The 24,731-nt window shown below is 43.3% G+C and overlaps 1 protein-coding gene across 2 annotated transcripts in view; it reads left to right on the top strand.

Moving 5' to 3' along the window:
• dgki (diacylglycerol kinase, iota) overlaps positions 1-24,731 on the top strand; it is a 253,553-nt gene that overhangs the window by 176,031 nt on the left and 52,791 nt on the right. For both annotated transcript variants that reach the window (XM_059977765.1, XM_059977764.1), the window contains 4 exons: positions 922-995; positions 7,832-7,943; positions 8,859-9,058; positions 23,695-23,795. In XM_059977765.1, the coding sequence (XP_059833748.1) occupies positions 922-995; positions 7,832-7,943; positions 8,859-9,058; positions 23,695-23,795 (487 nt within the window). The remainder of the gene's footprint in view (positions 1-921; positions 996-7,831; positions 7,944-8,858; positions 9,059-23,694; positions 23,796-24,731) is intronic.

Raw genomic sequence — 24,731 nt, 5'->3', positions numbered from 1 at the left:
TTTCCTCCATTCAACTTAAAATATGTCCTCTCAGACTGGCCATTGCTGGTCTGGGAAATGCATTGGCTGTCCAATCTGTGTAAATCTCATCATCGTATACACCTCTATCAAGTCACCTCTCATCCTCCTTCACTTCAAAGTGAAAAGCCCTAGCTCACTCAGCCTGAACTCATAAGATATGCTCTCTAATCCAGGCAGCATCCTGGTAATTTTCCTCTGCACCCTCTCTAAAGCTTCCACATCATTCCTGTGAAGGGGCAATCAGAACAGAACAAATTTCTTCTCTCTTCTCCCTTCCAATTCCATCTTCCTATAGTGAACCTAAATGTTTGTTCTCTTTTATGATCCTATTATCTAAGTTGTTACTTGCTGTGAATTAGGTATCATTCTGGCTCTCTTCAATCTCCTCACATGTTTTCCAAGTGCAGTTGTCTACATGTTCTAATGACTGAGATGTATCACCTCTTGCTTCTATCTTCTCACTTCCCTTTTTGACAGCTGGCAGAAACTAATGAGCACATGCATGGATGCTTTTGTGTCCCTGTGCACTCATGTGTGCAGATGCATTTTATAATACATTTCTCTGTGTGGTGCCAATAACTATTTTGAAAATTAATTTCAGCTATTAACAATATACAAAATAAATTCCCAAGGAATTGCAAATAAAATAAACATTAGGTTCAATTTCCAAATATTGCAAGAAATCAGGTTACAATTATGCAAAAAAAGTTGGAAATACCACATTTCCAATAATGGACAATTGATTGATTCACTTATTATTGTCTGAAATTCTTCCCAAACCTTCCTCTAAATGCACTGACATTCCCTATTAATGGGGAATGTTTCCCTGAAGTGGAATATTTTATGACACAACTATTACAGAAGTTTTCAAGAATTAACTTCACTCCTCTTTCACTCTAGTGTGACGGCACTGATTTGACACCCAAAATCCAGGATTGGAAATTTCAATGTATCGTCTTCCTCAATATCCCCAGGCAAGTAGCTGAATTCGGTTTCCAAATATGACAAAATAACGCTCCATGACAAAATAACGCTCCCTCTTATGGTAAGCTTATGGTGATCCCAATCTTCTCAGCTGGAAAGCTGTGAACTGGCCTCAGTGCACCTGAATTGAAGGACAGTAAATAGTTGGATCCGGGCCTCTTTTCTGGATAGCGTTGGGTGGATGCTTATTCAGGAAGTGTTGGGGCTTGTTGTGGTATCGCTCCCCAGTTACCAAAGGCTTCCCATGTACTCTGGTGTTCAGACAGATTAGAGATCATTGGGCCACATATTGGAGAGCCTCCTCCTGCTGCCAGGTATTTGGGATAGAGAAAGTCTTGGCGAGGTAGTAATGATGAAAACTTGCCACGTTACCCTGTTGTTACTCAACCCCTCATTTATAATAAAACACCTCTCATGGAGATGGGAAGAGAAGGAATTTATCAAGGCAGTGACACCAGTCCTTCCAGATCAAGATGACTAACTTCCGTTCTGGTTATGTGGGTCCAATTAGAAAGGTGTTGGAAATGGACAGGTAGGGCCTGGTGTTGGTCTCCATGATGGGTGGGTGGGTGGCTAGTTTGGGAGGTGGTCCACTTACTGCTTCTTAGACTGAGCTTTTGTGTGCCCCTCCTGATAGGCAGTCAAGATCTCCAGTCCCATTCTGAGCGATCATGGGCCAGAGATCACTAGGATTCTGCGAGGATGATACACTTCACCATTGGGTGTTTGGACCTTGAATCTTTCCTCCTGTCCGCCTGGTAATCTGGTCCTTTTTCAGAGCTCAGAAGAAGGTGCTTCAGCACCCTGGTGTTGGACAGGCAAACAATTCATGGAGTCACCACATCCCACAATGCAGAAACAGACCCAGCAAGTCCATACAGATAATCAAAGACTAAACTAACACTAATCTCATGTTATTCCCCACATTCCCTATAAATGCCTTGAAATTCTACCACCCATCTACACACAAGGGACAGATTACAGTGACTAATTAGACTATAGATCTGCACATCTCTGGGATGTGGGAAGAAGCAGGGAGAAACCCAAACAGTCACGAGGAGAACTTAGAAACTCCACATGGACAGCACTCGAGGTCAGGACAGAGAATGGGTCTCTGGAACAGTAAGGCCACAACGTGACTAACTATGTCACTGTGGCATTGACAACAACACTTCCACAGCATCTCCCTCTAGCAGAGAGCAGGGGACTCTCCACTCTTGGTCCTAATGCAAGGTCTGGACCCAAAAAAAATAGAAAAAGACCTTTTTCCCCCAAAAGATCCAGCTTGACCTTCTGAGTTTCTTCAGTAGCTTCAAGTAGCTCTTCTTCAGCTGTGAAATATGATCTTACATATCATCAGGTCTTTAGATCTCTGGGGATGTTAAGGATATGGTTTTGCTATTGGTTTACCGTTGGCACATGTACCAAGGTGAACTGAAGAGCTTGTTTTGCATACTGTTCATACAGATCAAATCAATGCACAGTGCATTGAGGTAGAACAATGCAGAATAAAGTGTAACAGTTACAGAGAAAGTGCACCGCAGGTGAATATAAACTGCAAGATCAGAACAAGGTGGGTTGTGAGGTCAGGAGAACATCTCATTGTACAAGAAGTCTGTTCAAGAGGATGATAAGACCATAAGATATAGGAGCAGAAGTAGATCATTCAACAGTGAGATAGTAACTGTCCTTGAAGCTGGTAGTGTGCTGTTTCAGGTTTTTGCACAATGAGAGAGGGGAGAAGAGAATGTCCAGGCTGGGTGGGGTCTTTGATCATACTGGCTGCTTTATTGAGGCAGTGAGGGGTATAGACTGAGAGGCTGATTCATAGGATGTGCTGAACTGCATCCACAACTCTCTGCAGTTTCTTGCTGTCGTGTGCAGAGCAGTTGCCGTACCTAACTATTATGCATCCAGAACTTTCTATCGTGTATCAGTAAATGTTGGTAAAAGTTGATGGGGACATGTCAAAATTTCTTCAGCCTCCTGCTGGTGAGCTTTCTTGGCTGTGGCATTGATGTGGTTAGACCAGGATAGGCTTTTGGTGATGTTCACACCCAGGAACTTAAAACCCTCAGCATCAGCACCATTGATGTAGACAGGAGCACATACACTGTGCGTGCCTCCTTCTGATGTCAATGAGCTCTTTTGTTTAGCCAACATTGAGGGAAAGGCTGTTGTCATGACAGCATGTCACTCACCTCTCCAATTCCTTCTTGTACTCTGACTTGTTATTTGAGATGCATCCCACTATGGTGGTATCAGCTACAAATTTAGTCAGATCCTGACTCACAGAGATTTAATGTTGTACATTTGCAACAGTCCTAACTTGGAAAGATAGCAAAAAAATGTATTACTTGAGGGAAAAGAAAAACAATAAAAATGATTGAAAAGCTAAGGGATTTAGAGTAACTGAATATGGAACTCATTGAAAATATACAAAGTCTTATCATTATATGCACTCAAAACTTTGGATTAGAAAGAAAAGGGAAACACACCAGGAAGAGTGGAGTTGAGGCAAGGATCATTTCAGCCATGGTTTTAATTAATGGTAGGGCAGGCTTGAGGGGCCAAGTGGCTGACTCCATTTCTTATGTTCAAGTGACTGAGCCCTATGACTTGGGCCAGTGAAGCAATAACAATGGCTTTGGGACTAGAAAGGAATAGGGCATCCATACTAAACTTGTACTGAACTTTGTTTCCAGTATATGGAGAACTTTGTGCATTTCTGCTTGTCTTGCTCTCAGAAGGATGCAAGAGGGAGAACAAGGATGCTTACCAGGAATGGGTGAAGTTCCTGGGCTCCTATTCTCTTGAAAGTCAAGGTTAAGGAGTGATCTAAAGGAGTCCCAAATTTCCAAGCTGCATTGATAGAGGCAGGCCCTGTCTGGCCAAGAACAAAACTAGGAATTCAATAAAGAATTTGTACCAAAAATCAAACAGAAAAAGTCAGGAATAGCATTGAGGATGAAGGGAATTTGGAATTCACAATTGCAGGGAATAGATGAGGTGAACGGCAGCAGAATTAGCACATGAAGTGGAGATGCTGGTAGTGTAAGGTAATAATGTAGGAAGGTTGAAGTGGAGCATGAACTTATAGAGGCAAATAATGCAATCAGTTCGGTCCTCTCTTACCCGGTCACCATTCACTTAGATCAAGACCAGTCCTCATCTTACATTTGTTCCATGTCCCACTGTATGACCAAAGTCTAGCTTTAAAAATGCAAAGTATTCAAAATGCCTGAAATTAAAAATAAGAAGCTTAGGAAACACTCTGCTGGTCAGAAAACATCAGTGGGCAGAGGAGCAAGGGTTGAGGGTCCAACTCAACCATCTAAGTATCAATATTTTAGACATTTTCATTTGATTCCACCACCAGCAGCAAGCCTCAACAATTGATTGTGCACTGTGCCGTCATGGCATGATGGACATTGACTAGATGTTGAAATCACAGAGCCTGGTGCATGAATTGTAAGTGACTTGCCTCAGATCAAAGTGGATGCACAATGCTATCCCAGTGGGTGCCCAGTACCAAACTCCATTGACTCACAGTCTTTGCTATAATTTGTTTTGCACATTTTGTGGGCTAATTCCAAAAGTTCCTATGCAGTCCCAAGACTGGCAGCCTTCTCCAGAGAAGCACACACACAAAATGCTGGAGGAACTCAGCAGGTCAGACAGCATCTGGACAGATAGCCAGATAGACACTTCATTGATCCCAAAGGAAATTATAGTGTTACAGTAGCAGAGGAGTAAGAAAGAATAAAAATAAGTTACCACAAACAGTCTAACAGGAGAAGGTAATCACTTCCCCAGCTATAGGCTGACTCATTATAGAGCCTAATAGCCGAGGGTAAGGATGACCTCATATAGCGCTCTTTGGAGCAGTGCAGTTGTCTTAGTCTTTACTAAAAGGGCTCCTCTGTTCAGCCAAGGTGGCATGCAGAGGGTGAGAAACATTGTCCAGAATTGCCAGGATTTTCCATAGGGTCCTTTGTTCCCCCACAGCCTCCAGTGTGTCCAGTTTGACTCCTATAACAGAGCCAACCTTTCCAATCAGTTTGTTAAGCAATGTGGGCATCACCCATGTTGATGCTGTTGCCCCAGTACACCACCACATAGAAGGTTGTACTGGCAACTACAGACAGGTAGAACATGTGAAGGAGAGGCCTGCATTCTCCAAAAGATCCCAGTCTCCTCAGAAAGTAGAGGTGACTCTGGCCCTTCTTGTACACAGCCTCTGTGTTGATGCTCCACTCAGGTCTATGGATAGTTGACGTTTCAGGCTAAGACCCTTCATCAGGACTGGAAACAAAGGGGGAAGATGCCAGAATAAGAAGGTGGAGTGAGGGGAAGGAGGTCAAGCTAGAAGGTGATAGGTGAAACCAGGTGCGCGAGGAAGGGGCAGATTAAGTAAGAAGCTGAGAGGTAATAGGTGGAAAAGGCAAAGGGCTGAAGAAGAAAATATCTGATAGAAGAGAATGGACCATTGGGGAAATAGAAGGAGGGGAGGAACTGGGAGAGGTGATAGGCAGGTGAGAAGAAGGGGAAAGAGGCCAGAGTGGGAATTGAAGAAGAAGGAAAAGGGAGGGAAAAACATGACCAGAAGTTGGAGAAATCAATGGTCATGCCATCAGGTTGGAGGCTACATAGATGAAATATGAGTTGTTGCTCCTCCAACCTGAGAGTGGCCTCATCATGGCAGCAGAAGAAGAGTCTATAGACTGACATGTTGGAATGGGAATGGGGATTGAAATTAAAATGGTTAGCCACTGGGAAATTACATTTTTTGTGGATGGGTGGAGGTGCTTAACCAAGCAGTCTCCCTGCCTACTTCAGGTCTCACCAGTGTTGAGGAGGCCATATTGGGAGCACCAGATACAAGTAACAACCCCAACAGATTTGTGAGTGAAGTGTTTCCTCACCTGAATGGACTGCTTGGTGCCTGAACGGAGGTGAGGGAGGAGGTGCCACTTCTGCCACTTGCTGGGATAATTGCCAGGAGGGAGATTAGGGAGGATGATGAGTGGACAAGGGAATCACAGAGGAGCAATCCTTGCGGGAAGTGGAGAGTGGGGGAGGGGTAAAGATATGCTTGGCGATGGGGTCCCATTGAAGATGGTGGATGTTGCGGAGAACGATGTGTTGGATGTGGAGGCTCAGGAACTCTACCCCTGTTAAGGCAAGGGGGAGGTGGGGTGAGTGTGGATGTCTGGGAAATGAGGGCATCATCAATGGTGGAGCTTGACTTCTCCAGCCAGTTTTGAATGCAGAGTGGGACAGAAGTTTGTCACTAGCCCCCAAACATGCCGCACCATTCAATAAATCATGCTCCGGATAATAGGTCTTCACCCAAAACATCGGCTCTTTATTCCACTCCATACATACTGCCTGACCTGCTATACTGCTATGTATCAATACTGCCAATTTATCTGCTACACTGATCCTCTAGTGTTCTGTGTGTATTACTGTCGATTTTCAGCATCTGCAGAAACTTTTGAGGTCATTGATAGATCATGGCAAACATATTATAGTCTCAATTGCACTCTTCTACATGTCACACCCTTTCTTATCTCCCTAAAAAAAAATGGAAGGCTCTGTTTCCTCTCCTCAGGAAAGTGAGTTCCAAAGAAAAACCATAATCTCATCTCTTTCTTAAATGGATGACCCCATATTTTTAAACAATGACTCCTTCGTAATAGGATCTCTCACAGAAAAACATCCTATCCCCATCTACACTCAGGGTCTGATATGTTTCAATAAAGTCCTCTCTCACTTTAGCCGAGAAGCTTACCTTGTCCAACCTCTCCTCATAAAACAGCACTCCAATTCCAGGTATTAGTCTGTCAAGCCTTCTCTGAACTACTTAGTAAGTATCTAGTATAGAGTTTAGAAGAATGAGTGGAGATCTCATTGAAAGCTGCCAAATATGCTCAGGTCTCGATAGAGTGGACATTCAGAGGATGTTTCCAATAATGGGAGAGTCTAGGACCATAGGGCACAGCCTCAGAAAAAAAGATGTTAAAGATTAGCTTTAATTATCACTTGAAACATACAGTGAAATGCGTCACTTTGCATCAATGACCAACAAGATCCGAGTATTGTGCTGGGGGCAGCCCAGCAGAGTTGCCATGCTTCCAGATGCCTACCTGGCTCACCCACAACTTCTTAACTTTAATCCGTATGCCTTTGGAACGTGGGAGGAATATGGAGCACCTGGAGAAAACCCAATTAGTCATGGGGAGAACGTACAAACTCCTTACAGACAGCGGTAACAATTTAATATCAATCACGATTGCTTGTTCTATGAAGCTGACTGATGGGGATGAATCTGTGGAATTCACTGCCACGGACGGTTGTGGAGGCCAAGTCATTGGGTATATTTAAAGCTGAGTTTGACAGGTACTTAATTCGTGAGGGCATCAGAGGTTAAGAGAGGGAGGCAGAAGGATGAGGTCGAGGGGGAAAATAAATCAGCCATGATTAAATGCAAGAACACACTCAAGTGGGCAGGATGGCCTGATCCTGCCCCTATGTCTCTGGTTTAATGATGTCTGTCTCTGAGTTATGCCAAGGTCTCAGAGATTAGATGTGCATATTTTCTCAGTGCTGACCATTGAGTTACCTGCCCTCCATCTTTAGTCAAGGATGGCAACCCAGTATGCTGTGGCTTCATCCAACGTTTTTCCCCTCTCTCAGTGGAAGGTCACTGTCCGAGAATCTCTTGCCTGCCATTTTATGTTGAAGAGATGTGAACTCAGCTAAACAGAAATTGTGTGTTATTATTCTTTGAAGTAAATACTGAAGTTGGGCTTATCTGATGCAGGTACTGTGCGGGCACAATGCCCTGGGGGAACCCAGGAGATCACCGGGACTTTGAGCCGCAGAGGCATGATGATGGCTGCATTGAGGTGATAGGCTTCACTATGGCATCTCTGGTAAGGCTAGATCTTCCAATTCTAATGTTTTTGAGTATGACTTAGAGTTTAGAAGAATGAGGGTCAACATTTCATAAAACATAGAACAGTACAACATTGACCCACAATGTTGTGTCAGCCTATATAAACTACTTCTCAATCAATCTAACCCTTCCCTCCAACATGGCCCATAACCCTCTATTTTTCTTTCATCCATATCCCTTTCTAAGCGTCTTTTAAGTGTCCCAATGTATCTGCTATCAATTTTGACTGTGCATTCCAGCACCTAACACTCTCCGTGCTAAAAAAAATCTACCTCTGACATCTCCCCTGAACTTTCCTCCACTCACCTTCAAAGGATGGCCTCTGGTATTGGCCATTGCCTCTCATCCTCCTTCACTCCAAAGAAAAAAGCTCGAGCTCACTCAAGCTTTCCATGTTCGACATGCTGTCTAATCCAGGCAGCGTCCTGGTAAATCTCCACAGCATCCTTCCTATAATGTGGTCCAAGCACGGTCTTATAGAACTGCAACATTACCTTGTGGCTCTTGAACTTAGTACCCTGTCTAAAGAAAGCCAACATACCATACACCTTCTAAACCATCCTATCAACTTGCACAGCAAGTTAGAGATATGTAGAACTGAGGAGGCTTGATAATGTAGATATTGAGAAGCTTCCATTAGTGGTGGAATCTTGAACAAGCAAATGTAGCTACAAAAAAGAAGGGCCTGTCATTTAAAACTGAGATGTGTAGATATTTCTTCTCTCAGAGGGTAGTGATTTTTCACTAAAGATCCCAATGTAATCAGCTCCTGCGTAGGCTTTAAATATTTTGGGGAGACTTTGTAGAATATAGCAGTTGTCACATCTCGTGTTTGGAGAAAAATGTTCATCCAAACGGAACCAGCGATATCTCTGGTCTTTGCTTACTTCAGGCCGCCCTCCAAGTTGGAGGCCATGGGGAGCGACTTCACCAGTGCCGAGAGGTGATCCTCACCACTTACAAGACGATCCCCATGCAGGTAGACGGGGAGCCCTGCCGCCTGAGCCCATCGGTCATCCGAATCTCTCTGAGAAACCAGGCCAACATGGTGCAGAAGTGCAAACGACGGACCTCCATGCCATTACTGAATGAGTGAGTCTTTTCCTTACTGCTCACCTCAAGGTAACGTCACCTCCACTGCTCATGTTTGTCTTCTCACACCAGTGGAAAGCAGAGGGAAATTTTACGTGACTCCAAGAAATCAAAAAAAAATCTGCAACTTCTGCCAGAATTTTTGGAAAGCAAACATTGCTCAAATCACAGATGGCTTGGTTCAAATAAATGTGCTAATCCCCCCGGGAAGCAAAAAGATCAGAACAAAATGACAAATATAGAAAACAAATACTGTACATGCTCAAAGTCTCAATATTTTTTATGATATATGGTATATTAAACAACATGACTGGTTACGTGGAAAACCAAGTATATTAACAGTGATGTTTCTGTAATACTCAACCAAATAAAGCAAAGATCAGTTAAAGGAAACAGTAGTTTTTTTAGCTCATCGAGAAGGATAGTAGGCATTCACTAAAATAAAGAGGAGAGCCTTTTCCATTATGTGAAGAGTTCATGGAACACTGAAAGACTGTGCCAAATCAGTGAGGTTATAAAAATCTCACTGGGTCCAGTTGAAGTACAGATGGAGTATATTTCATCAGTGATTTAACCTGAATGAATTGGGGAAATCCAATGACCTGCAGTAGGTTTTGACAGCACAGTGCACTCTAGAAGGCTGGGAAGAAGCTAACTTTCAAGGATCACTTCATTCACCTTATATAGTTATATTGATTAGGAAATTGCTGTGTTGCATTAGCACAACGTTCAACAATTATAAAGAGTGGAGAATTACATGAAAATAAAGTAAGAAGCGAGGGTATACAATAAAATGAGCATAAATACATAAATACCAGCAAGTATTTACAATGTAAATAGCATTTTATAAAGTAAGTTGAAGTGTTTATAGTGCAGAGCAGTGGCAATTGTCCTGAGATGAAGCTTACACAACAGAAGCTGGAATGATTCTGAAGGAACCCATTCACAATCTGGTAGATAATCTGTTAGAGGAACTTAGTGGGTCGGGCAGCATTTGAGATATTGTTTGATACACTGAGCTCCTCCAACAGATCACTTATTGACTCTTCGTCCTGCATCTGCACAATCTGATGGATGATAGTTTGGATAGGGAGGACTACATCACGGAGAACCAGTATAACTTCATTGAAAGGTTGCACCCTGCCAATGTCATTCCATTCTTTGAAGTCATGGATGAAGAAAGCAGATTATAAGGTTACATAACACATTGAAGTCTCTTTTATCAGTTGTTTACATGAGCTAGATCGAGGTTGTGTTAGTAGGACATTGACAGATGTCGACAGGAGATAGTTCATCAGATGACTTCAGCACAGTTTTCTCAACTCCACCTCCAGCACAATGCCAGTAAAGCCTGATGAAAAGTGGACAATAGAGGTCTAACTCTATATTGTTTTGTATGCTAACATGGAGGTTCACGCATCAGAAAAGCAGTCCAGGTAACCAGTTCCATGATTTCCTGAACTTTACAAGAAGTAAACTGATTCCACAGCACAACAATTCCCCAAACTCTGTAAGCAAAAGAGCAGTGTACAAGCATGGTAGCATGGTGTCCATGAAGTCCCTCTTCACTTCATGGACAATTGCTCCTTTAAGGAATTAGAACTGTCCTGGGCATTCCTGGGATTGTCATATTTTCAGATCACTGTATATTTTCCCTTTCTTTTATGAACTTCATTCCTAACTTTCATCAATTCAACCTTGAGCAGGTCACCCATGCCATTCTGGGAGTAGTGCCATCACCAAGATTATTCAGGGTCAGCAGGGAACTGATGGGCCAAAGGGTCTTTTTGCTGTAGAACTCAATGCTCAGTTGTGATGCCACATCTTCTCCACCATGGTTCCTCCACATAAGAGGAGTGTACTCAGTACATTGGCTTGTGTGTGGATGTACAGGAGCTAAAGACTGGAGTATTATAGTTGCTTCTTCAACTTGTAACAAGTTTGGCGATATTTTTTACATTTGTCTGTTTAAGACAAATTACTGAAACCCATACTAAGCAAGCAGCACAAAATACAAAGCAGTCTGAAAGTAGATACACGACTCCTACAAAGAGTATACCGTAAGGAAATAAGTCTGAGTGGATCAATGCAGAAATGACTTGAATCATCCTATTATAATGGATTATTGGAGTAGGGAAAAGTTGCCCAGTTAAAAGCTATAATTGGGAATCCATGTTGTACTAATTTCAATGTTAACTAGTTCACTTGCTCTCCTTGTATTAAATCAGCAATTTGATTTGCCCACCTAGACCAAAGGCTTTGGAACCACAGAGCCTTAGAATAACCCCATACAAACGCAAGGTGGTGGAGATTAGATAGACAGTAGCACAAAATGAGCGCTGGTGAATCGGCATGGTATATTATAGTCCACTTGCTTTTCTTTGAAGTCATACTAGGCACCAGGTTTCGAAGGGTTGCTGTTACTTGCTGCTTTGTGAAGACCAGCCCTGACTTCCAGCAGATGACACTTCCCAGTAACTGGTGGGTGATGTGTCACGGATGCACCAGGAGAAATTGTTCATAAGTGGCCAACAATCCGGCCCTTCCAGAATAAATGCAGCTTACACTGAGTGTGTTGGCAGCAAACCCTTTAAATGATTTAAAAGAAAACACACGGAGGGCTGCATAGGCTTGATTTTCACCATGCTTCCTGCAGTCTCCATAATGCTCTATCATTCCTAAGTGTGGGTATTTCTCTCAACCTTTGCCCAAACATCCCCTCTTTGTATTATTGTGACATTAACTCCTTTATCTGGCTTTAGTTGAAGCTTCCCTTTGCATCAGCCTCAAAAACAGTTCAACTTTCCTGCTAGTATATGGACAATATAAGTCAGCTGTACACTGCATTGATAACAATGAGTAAAGGAGCTGAACTTCAGGAAATTCAGGGAAAAAGCAAGGAGTGGCAAGGTTTACTCCCTTGCTTAAGTCAGTAAAACATCCATGAGATAACCGTACAGTGTACTTGCCAAAGTTTGGTTACATTCACATTTGGCGATCATAGTCCTGATGAAGAATCTTGCCCAAAATGAAAACTGTATATTCCCCTCAATGGATGCTGCCTGACCTGCTGAATTAGAAGCATTGAAAACTTACAGCACAATACAAGCCCTTCAGCCCATAAACCATCGCTGGCAGCCCATTCCAGGCACTGCCTTCAGCATTTTGTGTGTTCAGCCTCAAGAATGAACAATGATCATTTAGGTAAGTAATAAGAGGGAGCCAATGCATCTTGCAGTGTTTTCTGAAGACAAAAGATTGGAGGAAAAGGAGGAGAAATTGCAAATGAATCTACCCATTGGGAACCAATGAGACTGGAAACGTAAACACAGGAGATTCTGCAGATGCTGGAAATCCAGAGCAACACACACACACAAAATACTGAAGTTACTCAGCAGGTCAGGCAGCATCTATGCAGAGTTTATTCCTCTGTAAAGATGATGCCTGACCTGCTGAATGACTCCAGCATTTTGTGTGGAGATTGGAAACATTACTTCTTTTACATCTGTTGAGTTTATTCCCAACGAGAAGGTAATTTCCTCTAAACCAGTGCTCTCCCCAAATTTGAGAATTCCTCACTTGATGAGTCAAGTTAAGATTTCCCTTGTTTTAAATGTTCCCTTTTCCTCTTGGTCTGACCTGTCTTTTGTACTGTTACACTGTTAACTAATGTTTGTGGATGCAGATGGTTGACTTTCCCTGCCATCCTCCCATTCTAAATGTGGTATGTTTCTCTCTCCGCTCCGATCCATGTTATGCTTGGCACTTGCTGGTGGGATGTGCTCGACCGCACAGTATCCACAAGGTGCAACATGCCGATCTCCGTCGTGTCTCTGCTCCCCCCGACAGCTTCACGCTGTAAGTAACAATCTGCACACCTTTCATCCTTGTGTTATTTGGTTAGTTGTGCTCCTTTCTGTCCTCTTTAACCAATACTTTATGTATTTATTATAAGACAGGAACAGAATTAGGCCATTCAGCCCATCAAGTCTGCTCTGCCATTCCATCATGGCTGATTTATTTTCCCTCAACCACATTCTCCTGCCTTCTTCCCACAAACTTTCAAGTTCTTACTAATCAAAAATCTATTGAGCTCTGTTTTAAATATACCCAATGATGCCCTCCACTGCATCTGTGGCAATGACTTCCACAGACTCGCCACCATCTGGCTAAAGAAATTCCTCATCATTTCCATTCTAACTTGACATGCTTTGCCATCTGGTCCTAGACTCCTTCACTATAGGAAACCTCCTCTCCACTTCCACTCTATCTATCCCTTTCAATATTATACACGCATGTGGCATGACATGTTACAAATACTGAAGAAATGGCAGATACAGCCAGACAAGGTTGCACGACAGAAAACCATTAAAACTTTGATAGTCCAGCATCTGATTAGCTGTAAATCCTGATGGGCCAGCATCAGGCTCAGTCAGTAATCCCTGGCTATTTCCTGGAGCCCAGGGGCAAGAGGGATGTGTGGTCAGAACTGGTGTTCCAAAGGCGACCCTGGCCAGCTGTGAGCCAGAGCTGGGGTCAAGAACACCTGGTGTTAGCAACATGAGTAGGTTTACAGCTGGAACCAGGGATCGAATACGTACATATCGAGTCATAAAGTACTGCAGTGCAGAACTAGGCCCTTCAGCCCATCTAGTCTGTGCCAAACTATTATTCTTCCTAATCCTGTTGACCTGCACCCAGACCATAGCCCTGCACACCCTTCCCATCCATGTACTTATCCAAACTTCTCTTCAGTACTAAAATCAAACTGTATCCACCACCTCTGCTGGGAGCTCATCCCACACTCTGAGTGACAAAGCTCCCCCTTCATGTTTCACTTCAACGTTTCACCTTTCATTCTTAACCCGTGACCTCCAGTTCTAGTCTCGGCCAACCTCAGTGATCAAATCCAGCTTGCATTTACCTTATCTATACCCCTGATAATTTCACCTAAATGTCTGACAAACTTCTCTACGGCGGAGAGTATTCTAACCTGTCGCATCATGGTATGGGCATACCAATGCTCAAGGCTAGAAAAACTACAGGCAGTGGTGGATGCATTACCGCCCCCACCTTAGAGCTCATTTAAATGGAGGGTGTCATCCATCATCTAGTACCCACACCATCTAGGTCATGCTCTCTTCTCACTAGTACGGGAACCTGAAGTTCTACACTGATAGATTCAGGAACAGTTATTACCCTATAACCATCAAGTTCCTGAGCTAGCATGGATAGCTTCACCCATCTCAACTCTGAACTGATTCCACAAACTACACTCTCACTTTCAAGAACTCTGCAGCTCAGGTTCTCAGTATTATTAACTTTTTATTTACATAATTTGTCGTCTTTTGCACATCGGTTGATTGTCAGTCCTTATTTATGTACAGCTTTTCATAAATTCTTTTGTATTTCTTTGTATCTTCATTTTCTGCAAGAGAATGAATCTCAAGGTTGTAGATGTTAATATATTTGTACCTTGATAATAAACATACTTTGGTATTTCCCATTCCCTTTAAAAGCAGTGGGTTCACTGGAAAATACACTGCTGTGTAACGTGTACGAGAAAATGACCTGACAGTTTGTTTGGGTATTAATCGTAGTAATATCCACCAGTACAGAATGTCTGGTAGTCCTGTTCCACCAGAAGTTCATGTCAGGCCGAGTTCATTGCCACGAGCACAGGGATGGTGAGGTACAGGTACATTGAAAAGCTTGCCTTACAGACAAGTACAGTACTGTGCAAAAGTCTTAGGCACATACATACAGTATATAGTTAGGGTGCCTAAGACTCTTGCACAGTACTGTAGTAGTTTTATGTTTTGCACTGTACCGCTGCAAAAAAACAAAGTTCAGGACATGTGTGAGTGATAATAAACCTGATTCCGATATGAGTCTCTATTAAGGGAGAAGGGAGAGGTTGGGAAAAGAGGAAGGGAGAGCAGAGGGAACAGGAAGCACCAGAGGGACATTCTATACTGATCAGTAAACCAATTGTTTGGATCAGATGACCTTGCCTGGAAGTTACTTCAAGGCATTCATAAACTGTCAAATAATTGGGAAATAGATTTCAGCATGGATGAATGAGAGTTAGTACAATTGGTAGGAAGAATAATGGGTCACGTGTTACTTGGAAGATGCAGGTGTAGAAGGTGTCGAGATTCAGAGTAAAACCTCTCCAATCACTAGATGTTCCACCCTGAGCTAGCAATGAAACATAGGAAGTCCAGCACCATTTGCTGAGGAAAGGCTTGGAGGGATATGGACCTAATGAGGCCAAATGGGATTAGGGTAGATAGGCATCATAGTCCACATGGACTGAAGTGTCTATTTCTGTGCTGGAGGATTCTCTGTATGGCTTACTTTTAAAGCAGGGGTTCCCAACCTCGTGTCCGTGGACCCTTTACTTAGTGGTATTGGTCCATGGTATAAAAAAGGTTGGGAACCTCTGTTCTAGAGGGATTTGTTTATTTATTTATTTATTCAGAGATAATTTAGAATAGTTATTTAATCACCTTATTTAGGGATGACATTAAGAGTAGTGAAATTATGATGAGCCAACTCTTAAAATAGTTATTATAAGAAGGTTATAGATTCACTCGAGAGGATGCAGAGAAGATTTCAGAATGAATCCATAATAAGCAAGGATGGATATTAGGAAATGATAAGTACTCGAAGGCTCTGGTCTCTTCTCTTGAAAGGTGAAGTCATGAAATCACGAGGACTTGACCTGGTAAATGCATCGGACCTTTTCTGTTTTTATTTTGGTATCTCGTATGTGCTGTTTTTCATTTCTTGCTGTTTGAAATAATGAGAAAAATTTGATGGAGTGGATACGGAGAGAGTTCCCAGTTATGGGGAGGAGCAGTCTGGAGCCAATCAATGTCCAACATAGAGGATAATCCAACAGGGGATTCAGAAGAAGCCTTGCCCAAATTTGCTACCACAGGGGACTGGATGAAGGGAACAGTACAAAAGCATCTGAGGGGAAGCATAATAAGCAGATGGGAAAGAAGAGTACAGAGGATTCTGCTTTAGCTAGGAAAGGAGGCTGAATTGGAATATAAATGGACTAGCTGGGTGGAAATGGCCTGTTTCAGTGTTGTACATCCAGTGTTATGTGCTCAGTGTAGTGTGTGTCCAGGAAACGAACACTCTGTGCATGTGTGCCCCAATAATGTATTTGTGTTGGTGATTACTGTGAATACTGTTTTCTATATTGATGATGGTCATTTTCATAATTAGATTGGATTGGCTTTCTTTGTCATATGTACATTGAAACACCGTGAAATGGGTCATTTTGCATCAATGCCCAGCACAGTCCATGGGTTGCACTGGGGGCAGTCCTCAAGTGTCACAGTGCTTCTGGTGCCACACTGCCTGCCCACAACTTACTGTACACCTTTGGAATGTGGGAGGAAACCCATATAGTCACAGAGAGAACATTCAAATTCCCTTAGACAGCAGCAGGGACGAAACCCCGTTCAGTGATCATATAAAAATCACCCCTGTTTACGAGGGGTGATTGTTAAATTCATGGCCTGAGGTAGAAGGAGATGAGTTATACAGCTCTCGTTACATGCACATGCAGGTCAACTCTTTGAGTGATTATGTAGAAAGTTTGAAGTTAATAACTCATCTCCTTCTACCTTAGGCCATGAACTTATCAATCACCCCAATGAGTTATTAACTTCAAACTTTCTGCATAATCACTCAGAGTTGAACTGCACGTGCATGTAACGAGAGCTGTATAACTCATCTCCTTCTACCTTAGGCGACAAACTTATCAATCACCCCTGCTGTGGACACTTTCTGGAGGTCCAAGATCCGTATGTTCCACAACCACTGGACTAGGTTAATAAATGTACTAGGATTTCTAAAATTGACTCCTTCTACCTTAGGCCACGAACTTATCAATCACCCCTCGTACACAAGGAGTTGGGTAACTATTAGCAGTGTTGCAATACTAATTTACTAAGATTTTCTGTCCAGCAACATAACTTATCTCCTCTTCCATCTTATTATTTTAACCGTTTGTTAATAATAACTTTGTAGAAAGTTTCTGAACCTGAGTGTATATCTGTGTGCCACCATCACAAAGCAGTTAGCATGATGCTATTATAGCTCGGGAGTTCAATTCTAATGCCATCTATAAGGAGTTTGTACATCTTCTCTGTGGAATGGGTGGGCTTTCTTCAGGTCCTCCAATCCCAAAGACATACCAGTTAGCTGGTTAATTGGTCATTGTAAATAATCTCATAATTAGGCTAGGGTTAAATCAGGTATTCCTGGGCAATGAGGCTCGTAGGGCTAGGAGAGTCTATTCTGTGCTGTATCACTAAATAAAATATATACCTCTCAGTGCTGGGTAGTATCTTTCAAAAGTTAAGATGTAGAACCAACTCATTAGTCTGAATTTGCTTAAGGCTGAATTAAGTCAGCGGTGCATCAGGTAGAATTAGATTATGCTGTTATTAACACTGGTGAATTTAGTTAAACACATCTTAGAGTTACTGAGTCCCAATGACTTTAACAAAACGTGGATTATACAATTTGCACTGTTGTAAATATTCGGACATGACATCTGAAATCTATTCCATAGACTTTATCCCGGAACAATTGACCCTCACTACCCCCATGGTCGAACTCCACAGTTGTAAGCCATTCTCCCTGGCACCTGATTCGGAACATATTTACTGCCTTTCCCAGTGGCCCTGCTCACTCCACACTCCAGCGACTGTCGATTACTACTGTAATTTAGTGAGGTAAAGGGCTGCAGGAGGAGAGTGAACTGGAGGAGAAAGGGAAGGAGATGTGGAACATTCTGGCTTCTGCCCTCTTCCTTCCCAGTCCTGATGAGGGATCTCACCTCATTTCCCTTCATGCTGAGTTTCCTCGGCATTTTGTGTGTGATGTTTACTAACACAGCTCCAGGCTAGATACCTGAAGGTAAAACCATTTAACTTTGGGCACCAGTTTTCATTACACCGACAGGATTTCCAGTCCACAGTTTATACCCCAGCTGCCCTGATCTGCAACCACTATAACACAAAACCACCCATGTCCTAAATGGACAATGAATCCTCACTCTCATTTTCCACTTGCTTTTAAACTAATTATATAATTTAATTTTTTATATGTTTTCTTATTTTAATTTACAGCTTTATTTATTATCATATGCCGCAATGAACTGCTGCCACAAATTACAAATTTCACAATGTATGGGCATGCCCGTGACATTAAACCTGATTCTGATTTTACCCCTCGCTCTTTCCCCCACTCATCTGCTCTCTGTGTGTCATTCTTGACCTTGATCCCTCCTACTTCCAAGCGCCAGTCTTCCTTCCTGCAGTCCTTGCCGGTCCCCCTGCATTCCTGCCAGTCCTACTGTCCGTACCAGCTTCAGCCAAGAAAGAATACTTTGTTCCTCCCTCCCCTAACACTCCCATTTCCCGTTTCACTCCTCATACAACCCCAGCATCTTGAGTACACCTGTCGCAGCCATCCCGGCACAAGGGAGAACCAGCTGAGCCCCGGTGTTGGTGTCCATGTGCTGTGGCCTCCCAGCCCACCTAGAGCCAGTTAGTCTTAGAGCTGTGCTGCACAAATTCAGGCCCTTTAGTCCACCATCTCCCCACTGACCATCAGGCACCTATTCACATGAATCCTACTGTGACCCATGTTTACTCTTCACACATTCCATTATTACCTCAAAAAGCGCAAGAGATTCTACCGATGCTGGAAATGCAAAACAGCATACAAAATGCTGGAGAAACACAGAGGGTTTGGCTGCATTTCTGGAGGGGAATAAATATTCAATGTTTCAGGCGGGGTCACTTAAGGAATGACCCGGTGAAGGGTTTCAGCCCCAAGGTATTGTTTATAAACCTTCAGAGATTCTGCCTAACTTGCTGAGTTCCATTAATACCTTCCCCCCCCCAATCCAGATTTTCCCACTCACCTATACGTTAGGGTTTTGGGATGTGGGAGGAGGATGGTTCGCCTTGGGAGGGTGGGGGGGGCTCCATGCAATGACAGGGGGAATGGGCAAACTCCACAAAAGGCCAGGACTGAAACCAGATCCCAGGTTCGAGTAGCTCTGGGGGAAGGGGCAGGCATTCTCTGTTGCAGTGTCACCTCCTTTTTACCTGCCTCTGATGTTGCTCCCTGCATGTCCTTCTGCATTCTTCATCAATCTCAGTTTTTGCACTTCAGTGAGGAATTGTCCAAGCCTAAGGTTACAGATTGTGCTGGAGGGGTTTTCTGCTGCTGCTGAAGGTCCTCGATATCTCATGGGTGCCTTGTTCTGCAATGTCACCTCTGATCTGAGTGTGTTGAAATTAGCAGAGTGACGGTGTCACATAACAAGGTGGGAGGGGTGTGGCGTAGTGGACCGTGAGGAAAGTCATCAAAGCTTTCAGCAGGATCTGGACAGACTGGGAAAATGTGCTGAAATGGCATATGGAATTTTTTATTATTACTTTATTGTCGCCAAACAATTGATACTAGAGCGTACAATCATCACAGCGATATTTGATTCTGTGCTTCGTGCTCCCTGGAGTACAAATCAGTAGTAAATATAATTTAAAAATTAATTATAAATCATAAATAAAAAATAGAATAGGGAAAGTAAGGTGGTGCTAAAGAAACCCGAGAGACAGGTCCGGATATTTGGAAGGTACGGCCCAGATCTGGGTCAGGATCCGTTCAGCAGTCTTATCACAGTTGGAAAGAAGCTGTTCCCAAATCTGGCCATACGAATCTTCATGCTCCTGAACCTTCTCCCAGAGGGAAGTGGGACAAAAAATGTGTTGGCTGGGTGGGTCATGGCCTTGATTATCCTGACAGCACTGCTCCGACAGCGTGCGGTGTAAAGTGAGTCCAAGGACAGAACATTAGTTTGTGCAGACAAATATGAGGTGTTGCATTTTGGCAGGGCAATCCAGGGTAGGACTTACACCATGAACAGTAGGGCACTGGGGAGTGTCCAGTAGAACAAAGGGATCTGGGAATACAGGCCCATAATTCATTGAAAGTGGTGTCACAGGTAGATAGGGTCCTAAAGAAAGCCTTTGGCAGAATGGTCTTTTTAAGTTAGAGTATTGAATACTGGGGTTTAGATGATATATTGATGCTGTATAAGACATTACTGAGGCTAAAGCTGGAGTATTGTGTACAGTACTGGTCACCTATCTACAGGAAATATATCAATAAGATTGAAAGAGTGCAGAGGAAATCTGCAAGGATGTTGCTGGATCTTGAGGACCTGAGCTTCAGGGAAAGGTTGAATAGGTTGGGACTTATTCCCTGGAGCACAGGAGAATGAGGGGAGATCTTATAAAGGATATGTTCAGTGTAAAAGCATACAGGTCTTTTGCCCTCAGCTTGGGTGAGACTAGAACTAGAGGTCAAAGGTTTAGGGTGAAAGGTGAAATATCACAGGGGAATCTGAGGGGCATCTTCTTTGCTCAAAGGGTAGTGCAAGTGTGGAACGAGACGCCAACAGAAGTGTTGGATGTAACATTTAAAAGAAGCTTAGGTAAGTACATAAAAGGCAGGGGTATGGAGGGCTATGGTCCAGATATGGGTCAATGGAAATAGGCTGAGTAATAGTTCAGCATGGACTAGATGGGCTGAAGGGCCTGTTTTTGCGCTGTAGTGCTCCACGACACTATTGCTGCACAACTCCTCCAGGCTTGTCGTGAAAGCAGCTCAATTGTTCTCATCTGCATGGTCTAGGATGGATGGATGTTTGGAACTCTCAATCCCTCAAGCAACACCAGATAACGCATTTTATTCCTGCTCTCTCTCTCCTTGTGACTGACATCCCTCTGCCTAATTTAAAAGCCATGGGGTAATGGTGTTGCTCGATGAAACGCTGGTTAGATCATGCTTAGAATACAGTGTTCAATTCTGGTCGCCTCACCATAGGAAGGATTTGGAAGTTTTGGAGAGGGTGCCGAGGAGATTTACCAAGATGCTGCTTGGATAAGTGAGCATGTCTTATGAGGAGAGTTTGAGTGAGCTAAGGCTTTTTTCTTTGGAGTGAAGGAGGATGAGGGAGCTGGCTTGACAGAAGTGCATAAAATGATAAGAGGCATATATAGAGTGGACCCCAGAGACTTTTTCCCAGGATGGAAATGGCTGATACAAGAGTATAATTTTCAGGCGATTGGAGAAATGTATGGGGGAAATGTCAGCAGTAGGCTTTGTTACACAGAGTGTGGCATTTGTATGGAATGCCAGGGGTGTAAATTGGACTAGGGGTGGGTAGAAGCAGATACGTTAGGGTCATTTAAGAGACTGTCAAATAAGGACATAGATGAAAAAATAAAAGTAGGACTATTTAGCAGGGAACGGTTAGATTGATCTTGGAGTAGGATAAAAGGTCAGCACAACATAGTGGGCTGAAGGGCCTGTACAGCATTGTTGTGATTCTGATTTACCCGGTCTAGCTGTCTCCTTGACATGTCCAGTAGAGTCATGAACTGTCTTCCACGAGAGCATGGAGGTGTGGGAACCACCCTAACACTGGTTCCTGTGCCTCTTCAGTCAATTTCACCGGCTTTATGGGAAAACTGGATGAGGATGACTGCTAAACCGCACTGAGTAGCTCACAGAGATACAGCACTGAAACAGGCCCTTTGGCCCACTCAGTCTGTACTGGCCATCAGTCACCAATTTACAGTGCCCTTCATTCTTGCAGTTCAGCTAATGACATTTTGTCCCCATGGAGTTCACAGATCTCTACCAAAAAATGTGAGATTCAGAATGAAAATTCACTTCTATGGAATTTGCATGAAGAATAAATGAACGCAGAGTGTAAACAAAGAGCTGAACTTATTCACCAAGAACGATGATCACAGGCTGTCAACCTACATTGGGAGGCTGCTTATGGGGTTTACTTTGGAAACTGATCTCCTATTGAAACTTGTATGTAATACTTTGTCAAGAAATGTAACATCCATTTTCTTGTTAATTAAAGCAACAACCCTTCCTCTGCTGCCTACAGTACAATCAGATTTCTGATAACCAGAGACAACACACCCACAGAGGCATTACTGTTGTAAGAAAGCCTTCCCATGGGAACTGTCTTTCTGTAACACAAATCTTTCTTGCCATTGAATCAATAGCAAGAAGGGTTTGTGTTACAGAAAGACACAAAAGAGACTGTTTTCTACAACACAACCCCTCCATAATGTACTCTGTACATTAATCTGACACTAATCCTTTTTTCTATTCAACACACTCTCCCCAGAAGCTGCCACTCACCTACAAACACAGAGATATCCTGCTAGAATAGGTGGAAATCTACTTTCTAGGCAGATTTTGGAAAGACTATAAGACATGGGAGCAGAATTAGGCCATTCAACCCATCAAGTCTGCTCCACCATTTGATAGTGGCTGATTTATTATCCCTCACAACCCCATTTTCTTGCCTTCCCACCTTTGATGACCTTACTAATCAAGAACCTATGAACCTCCATTTTAAATGTACCCAATGACTTGGCCTCTGCAGCCGTCTGTGGCAATGAATTCTGTATATTCACCACACTATGACTAAAGTAATTCCTCCCCAGCTTGGTTCTAAAGGAACATGCTGCTGTTCTAAGGCTGTGCCTTCCCACCTGAACTCTTTCCACTGTCCTCCTTCACTCTAACAGAACTTGTAGAATATTGAAAGGCCTTGATAGAGTAGACGTGTAGAGGTTACTCCATTAGTGAGAGAGTCTGGGTTGAGAGGAAAGTTAAATCAGCCATGATTGAATGGCCAATCAGGCTCAATGGGCCGAATGGCCTAATTTTGCTCCTGTGTCTTATGGTCTTATTGGTGCAGAGATATGAGAATATGGCAGGATCCAGTGGAGTCAGCAAAAGGGTCTGTGTGTTGGAGGAGGAGAGGGTTAAGGTGAGAGGAGGATTTGAGAGCAGGGGAAAGAGACCAGAGATGAGGAGCTAGATTTGGTAGGATATGGGTGAGAACTCAAGAGGATTCAGATGGAGAGAAGCAGAGGGTCTGGAAGAGGGGAGAGGTGGAGTGTGGGTCTGTTAGAGAACAGGGAGACTCCAGGTATGGCACACAGAGGGTCTGGTAGAGGGTGGGAGTGTAAGTTGTAGCAGATCTCCCAACAATCAAAGATACCACCAACAAATGTTTGAGTGGACAGCTATTGATCTTCTAGCTTTGAGAGAGCTGCACTTAAAGGGAATAAGTGGGTCTGGTACAAATATAAGCAAGGACTTTTACCAGTGATGCACCATCAATAACTCTCGGAGACGCGAGGCGAGATATAGGCTTTTATTGACTGGAAGAAAGAACAAGCAGCAATTGACCAACACACTGCATCCTGGAGACTGAGGCCGGGGCTGTGTCTCCAATCGCCTTTATACCGGGGTCTGTGGGAGGAGCCACAGGAGCAGTCAGCGGGGGGGCGTGTCCAGACAGGTATATGTAGTTCACCACAACCAGGCTTGTTCATAAGGCGTTTACACTAAAGTGTGTGCATGTGAGTAAAGCATTGTTGCCACAGTCCTCTCCACGGCCATTTTATTGTCTGGAATTCTTTGATGGACAACTCTAACCATCACCATTTCTGACCGTGGCAAAAGCTGCCGTTCTCACTGTCTGTCTTTTGCAGCCCGCACACTGTTCCGGGTCGGCTGAGGATGCGAGTGAACAGGATCAGCCTCCAGGACTATGAGAGCATGCAGTACACCAAGCAGAGGCTGCAAGAGACTTGTGAGTAGTGACAGAAACAGTGTGGGTGGTCGTATCTGAGCTCAGTGGGCAGGAAGACAGTGGTACACCAGTCAATCTCCCGTACCAATATGACCTTGCACCAGTTCACAAGAACATAAAAATTAGGGGCAGTAGCAGGCAATTTGATCCTCCAAGACTGCTCCACCATTTATCATGATCAATGCTGATCTTCCATCCCAATGTCACTTCTACCACTATCTTCAGATCCCTCAATTCCTTTGGTGTTTTGAATGCATCAGAATCAGGTTTATTGGCCCTGTCATTAGTCATGAAATTTGTTTTCTGGCAACAGCACAGTGCAGGATAACAAATTGCTATAAAAATTAAATAATGTAAAAGAGCAATAGTGAATTAGTGCTCATGGGTTCATGGACCATTCAGTAATCTGATGGTGGAGGGGAAGAAGTCATTCCTAAAATGTTGAGTGTGGGTCTTCAGGCTCCTGTACCTCCGCCGTGATGCTAGTGATGAGAAGAGGGCATGTTTTTGATGAAAAGGGTCCTTCATGATGGATACCACCTTCTTGTGGCACTGTCTTTTGATGTCCTTGATGGTGGGGAGACGTACTCGTGATCGAGCTGGCTGCAGCCTCATTCGATCTTGTGCATTAGAGTCTCCACACTAGACTGCGATGCGACCACTCAGAATGCTGTCCACCATACATCTGTGTAAATTTGCCGGTGTCTTTGGTGATGTATTTACTGAATTCTATCATTTGAGCTGCCAGGGTAAAGAATTCCAGAAGTTCCAAAGCTAACAAATTTGACAAAGTATTGCTTTATTATTGTCACATGTACCAAGATACAGTGAAAGACTTATCTTGCATACTGTTCATACAGATCAAATCAATACACAGTGCACTGAGGTAGAACAAGGTAAAACATTAACAGTGCAAAATGAAGTATAAAAGGCACT

The sequence above is a fragment of the Hypanus sabinus genome, chromosome 8 (assembly GCF_030144855.1).
Source record: "Hypanus sabinus isolate sHypSab1 chromosome 8, sHypSab1.hap1, whole genome shotgun sequence".
Lineage (NCBI taxonomy): Eukaryota > Metazoa > Chordata > Chondrichthyes > Myliobatiformes > Dasyatidae > Hypanus > Hypanus sabinus.
Note: the sequence above shows the minus strand (reverse complement) of the source record. Positions and strands in the feature narration are given on the sequence as shown.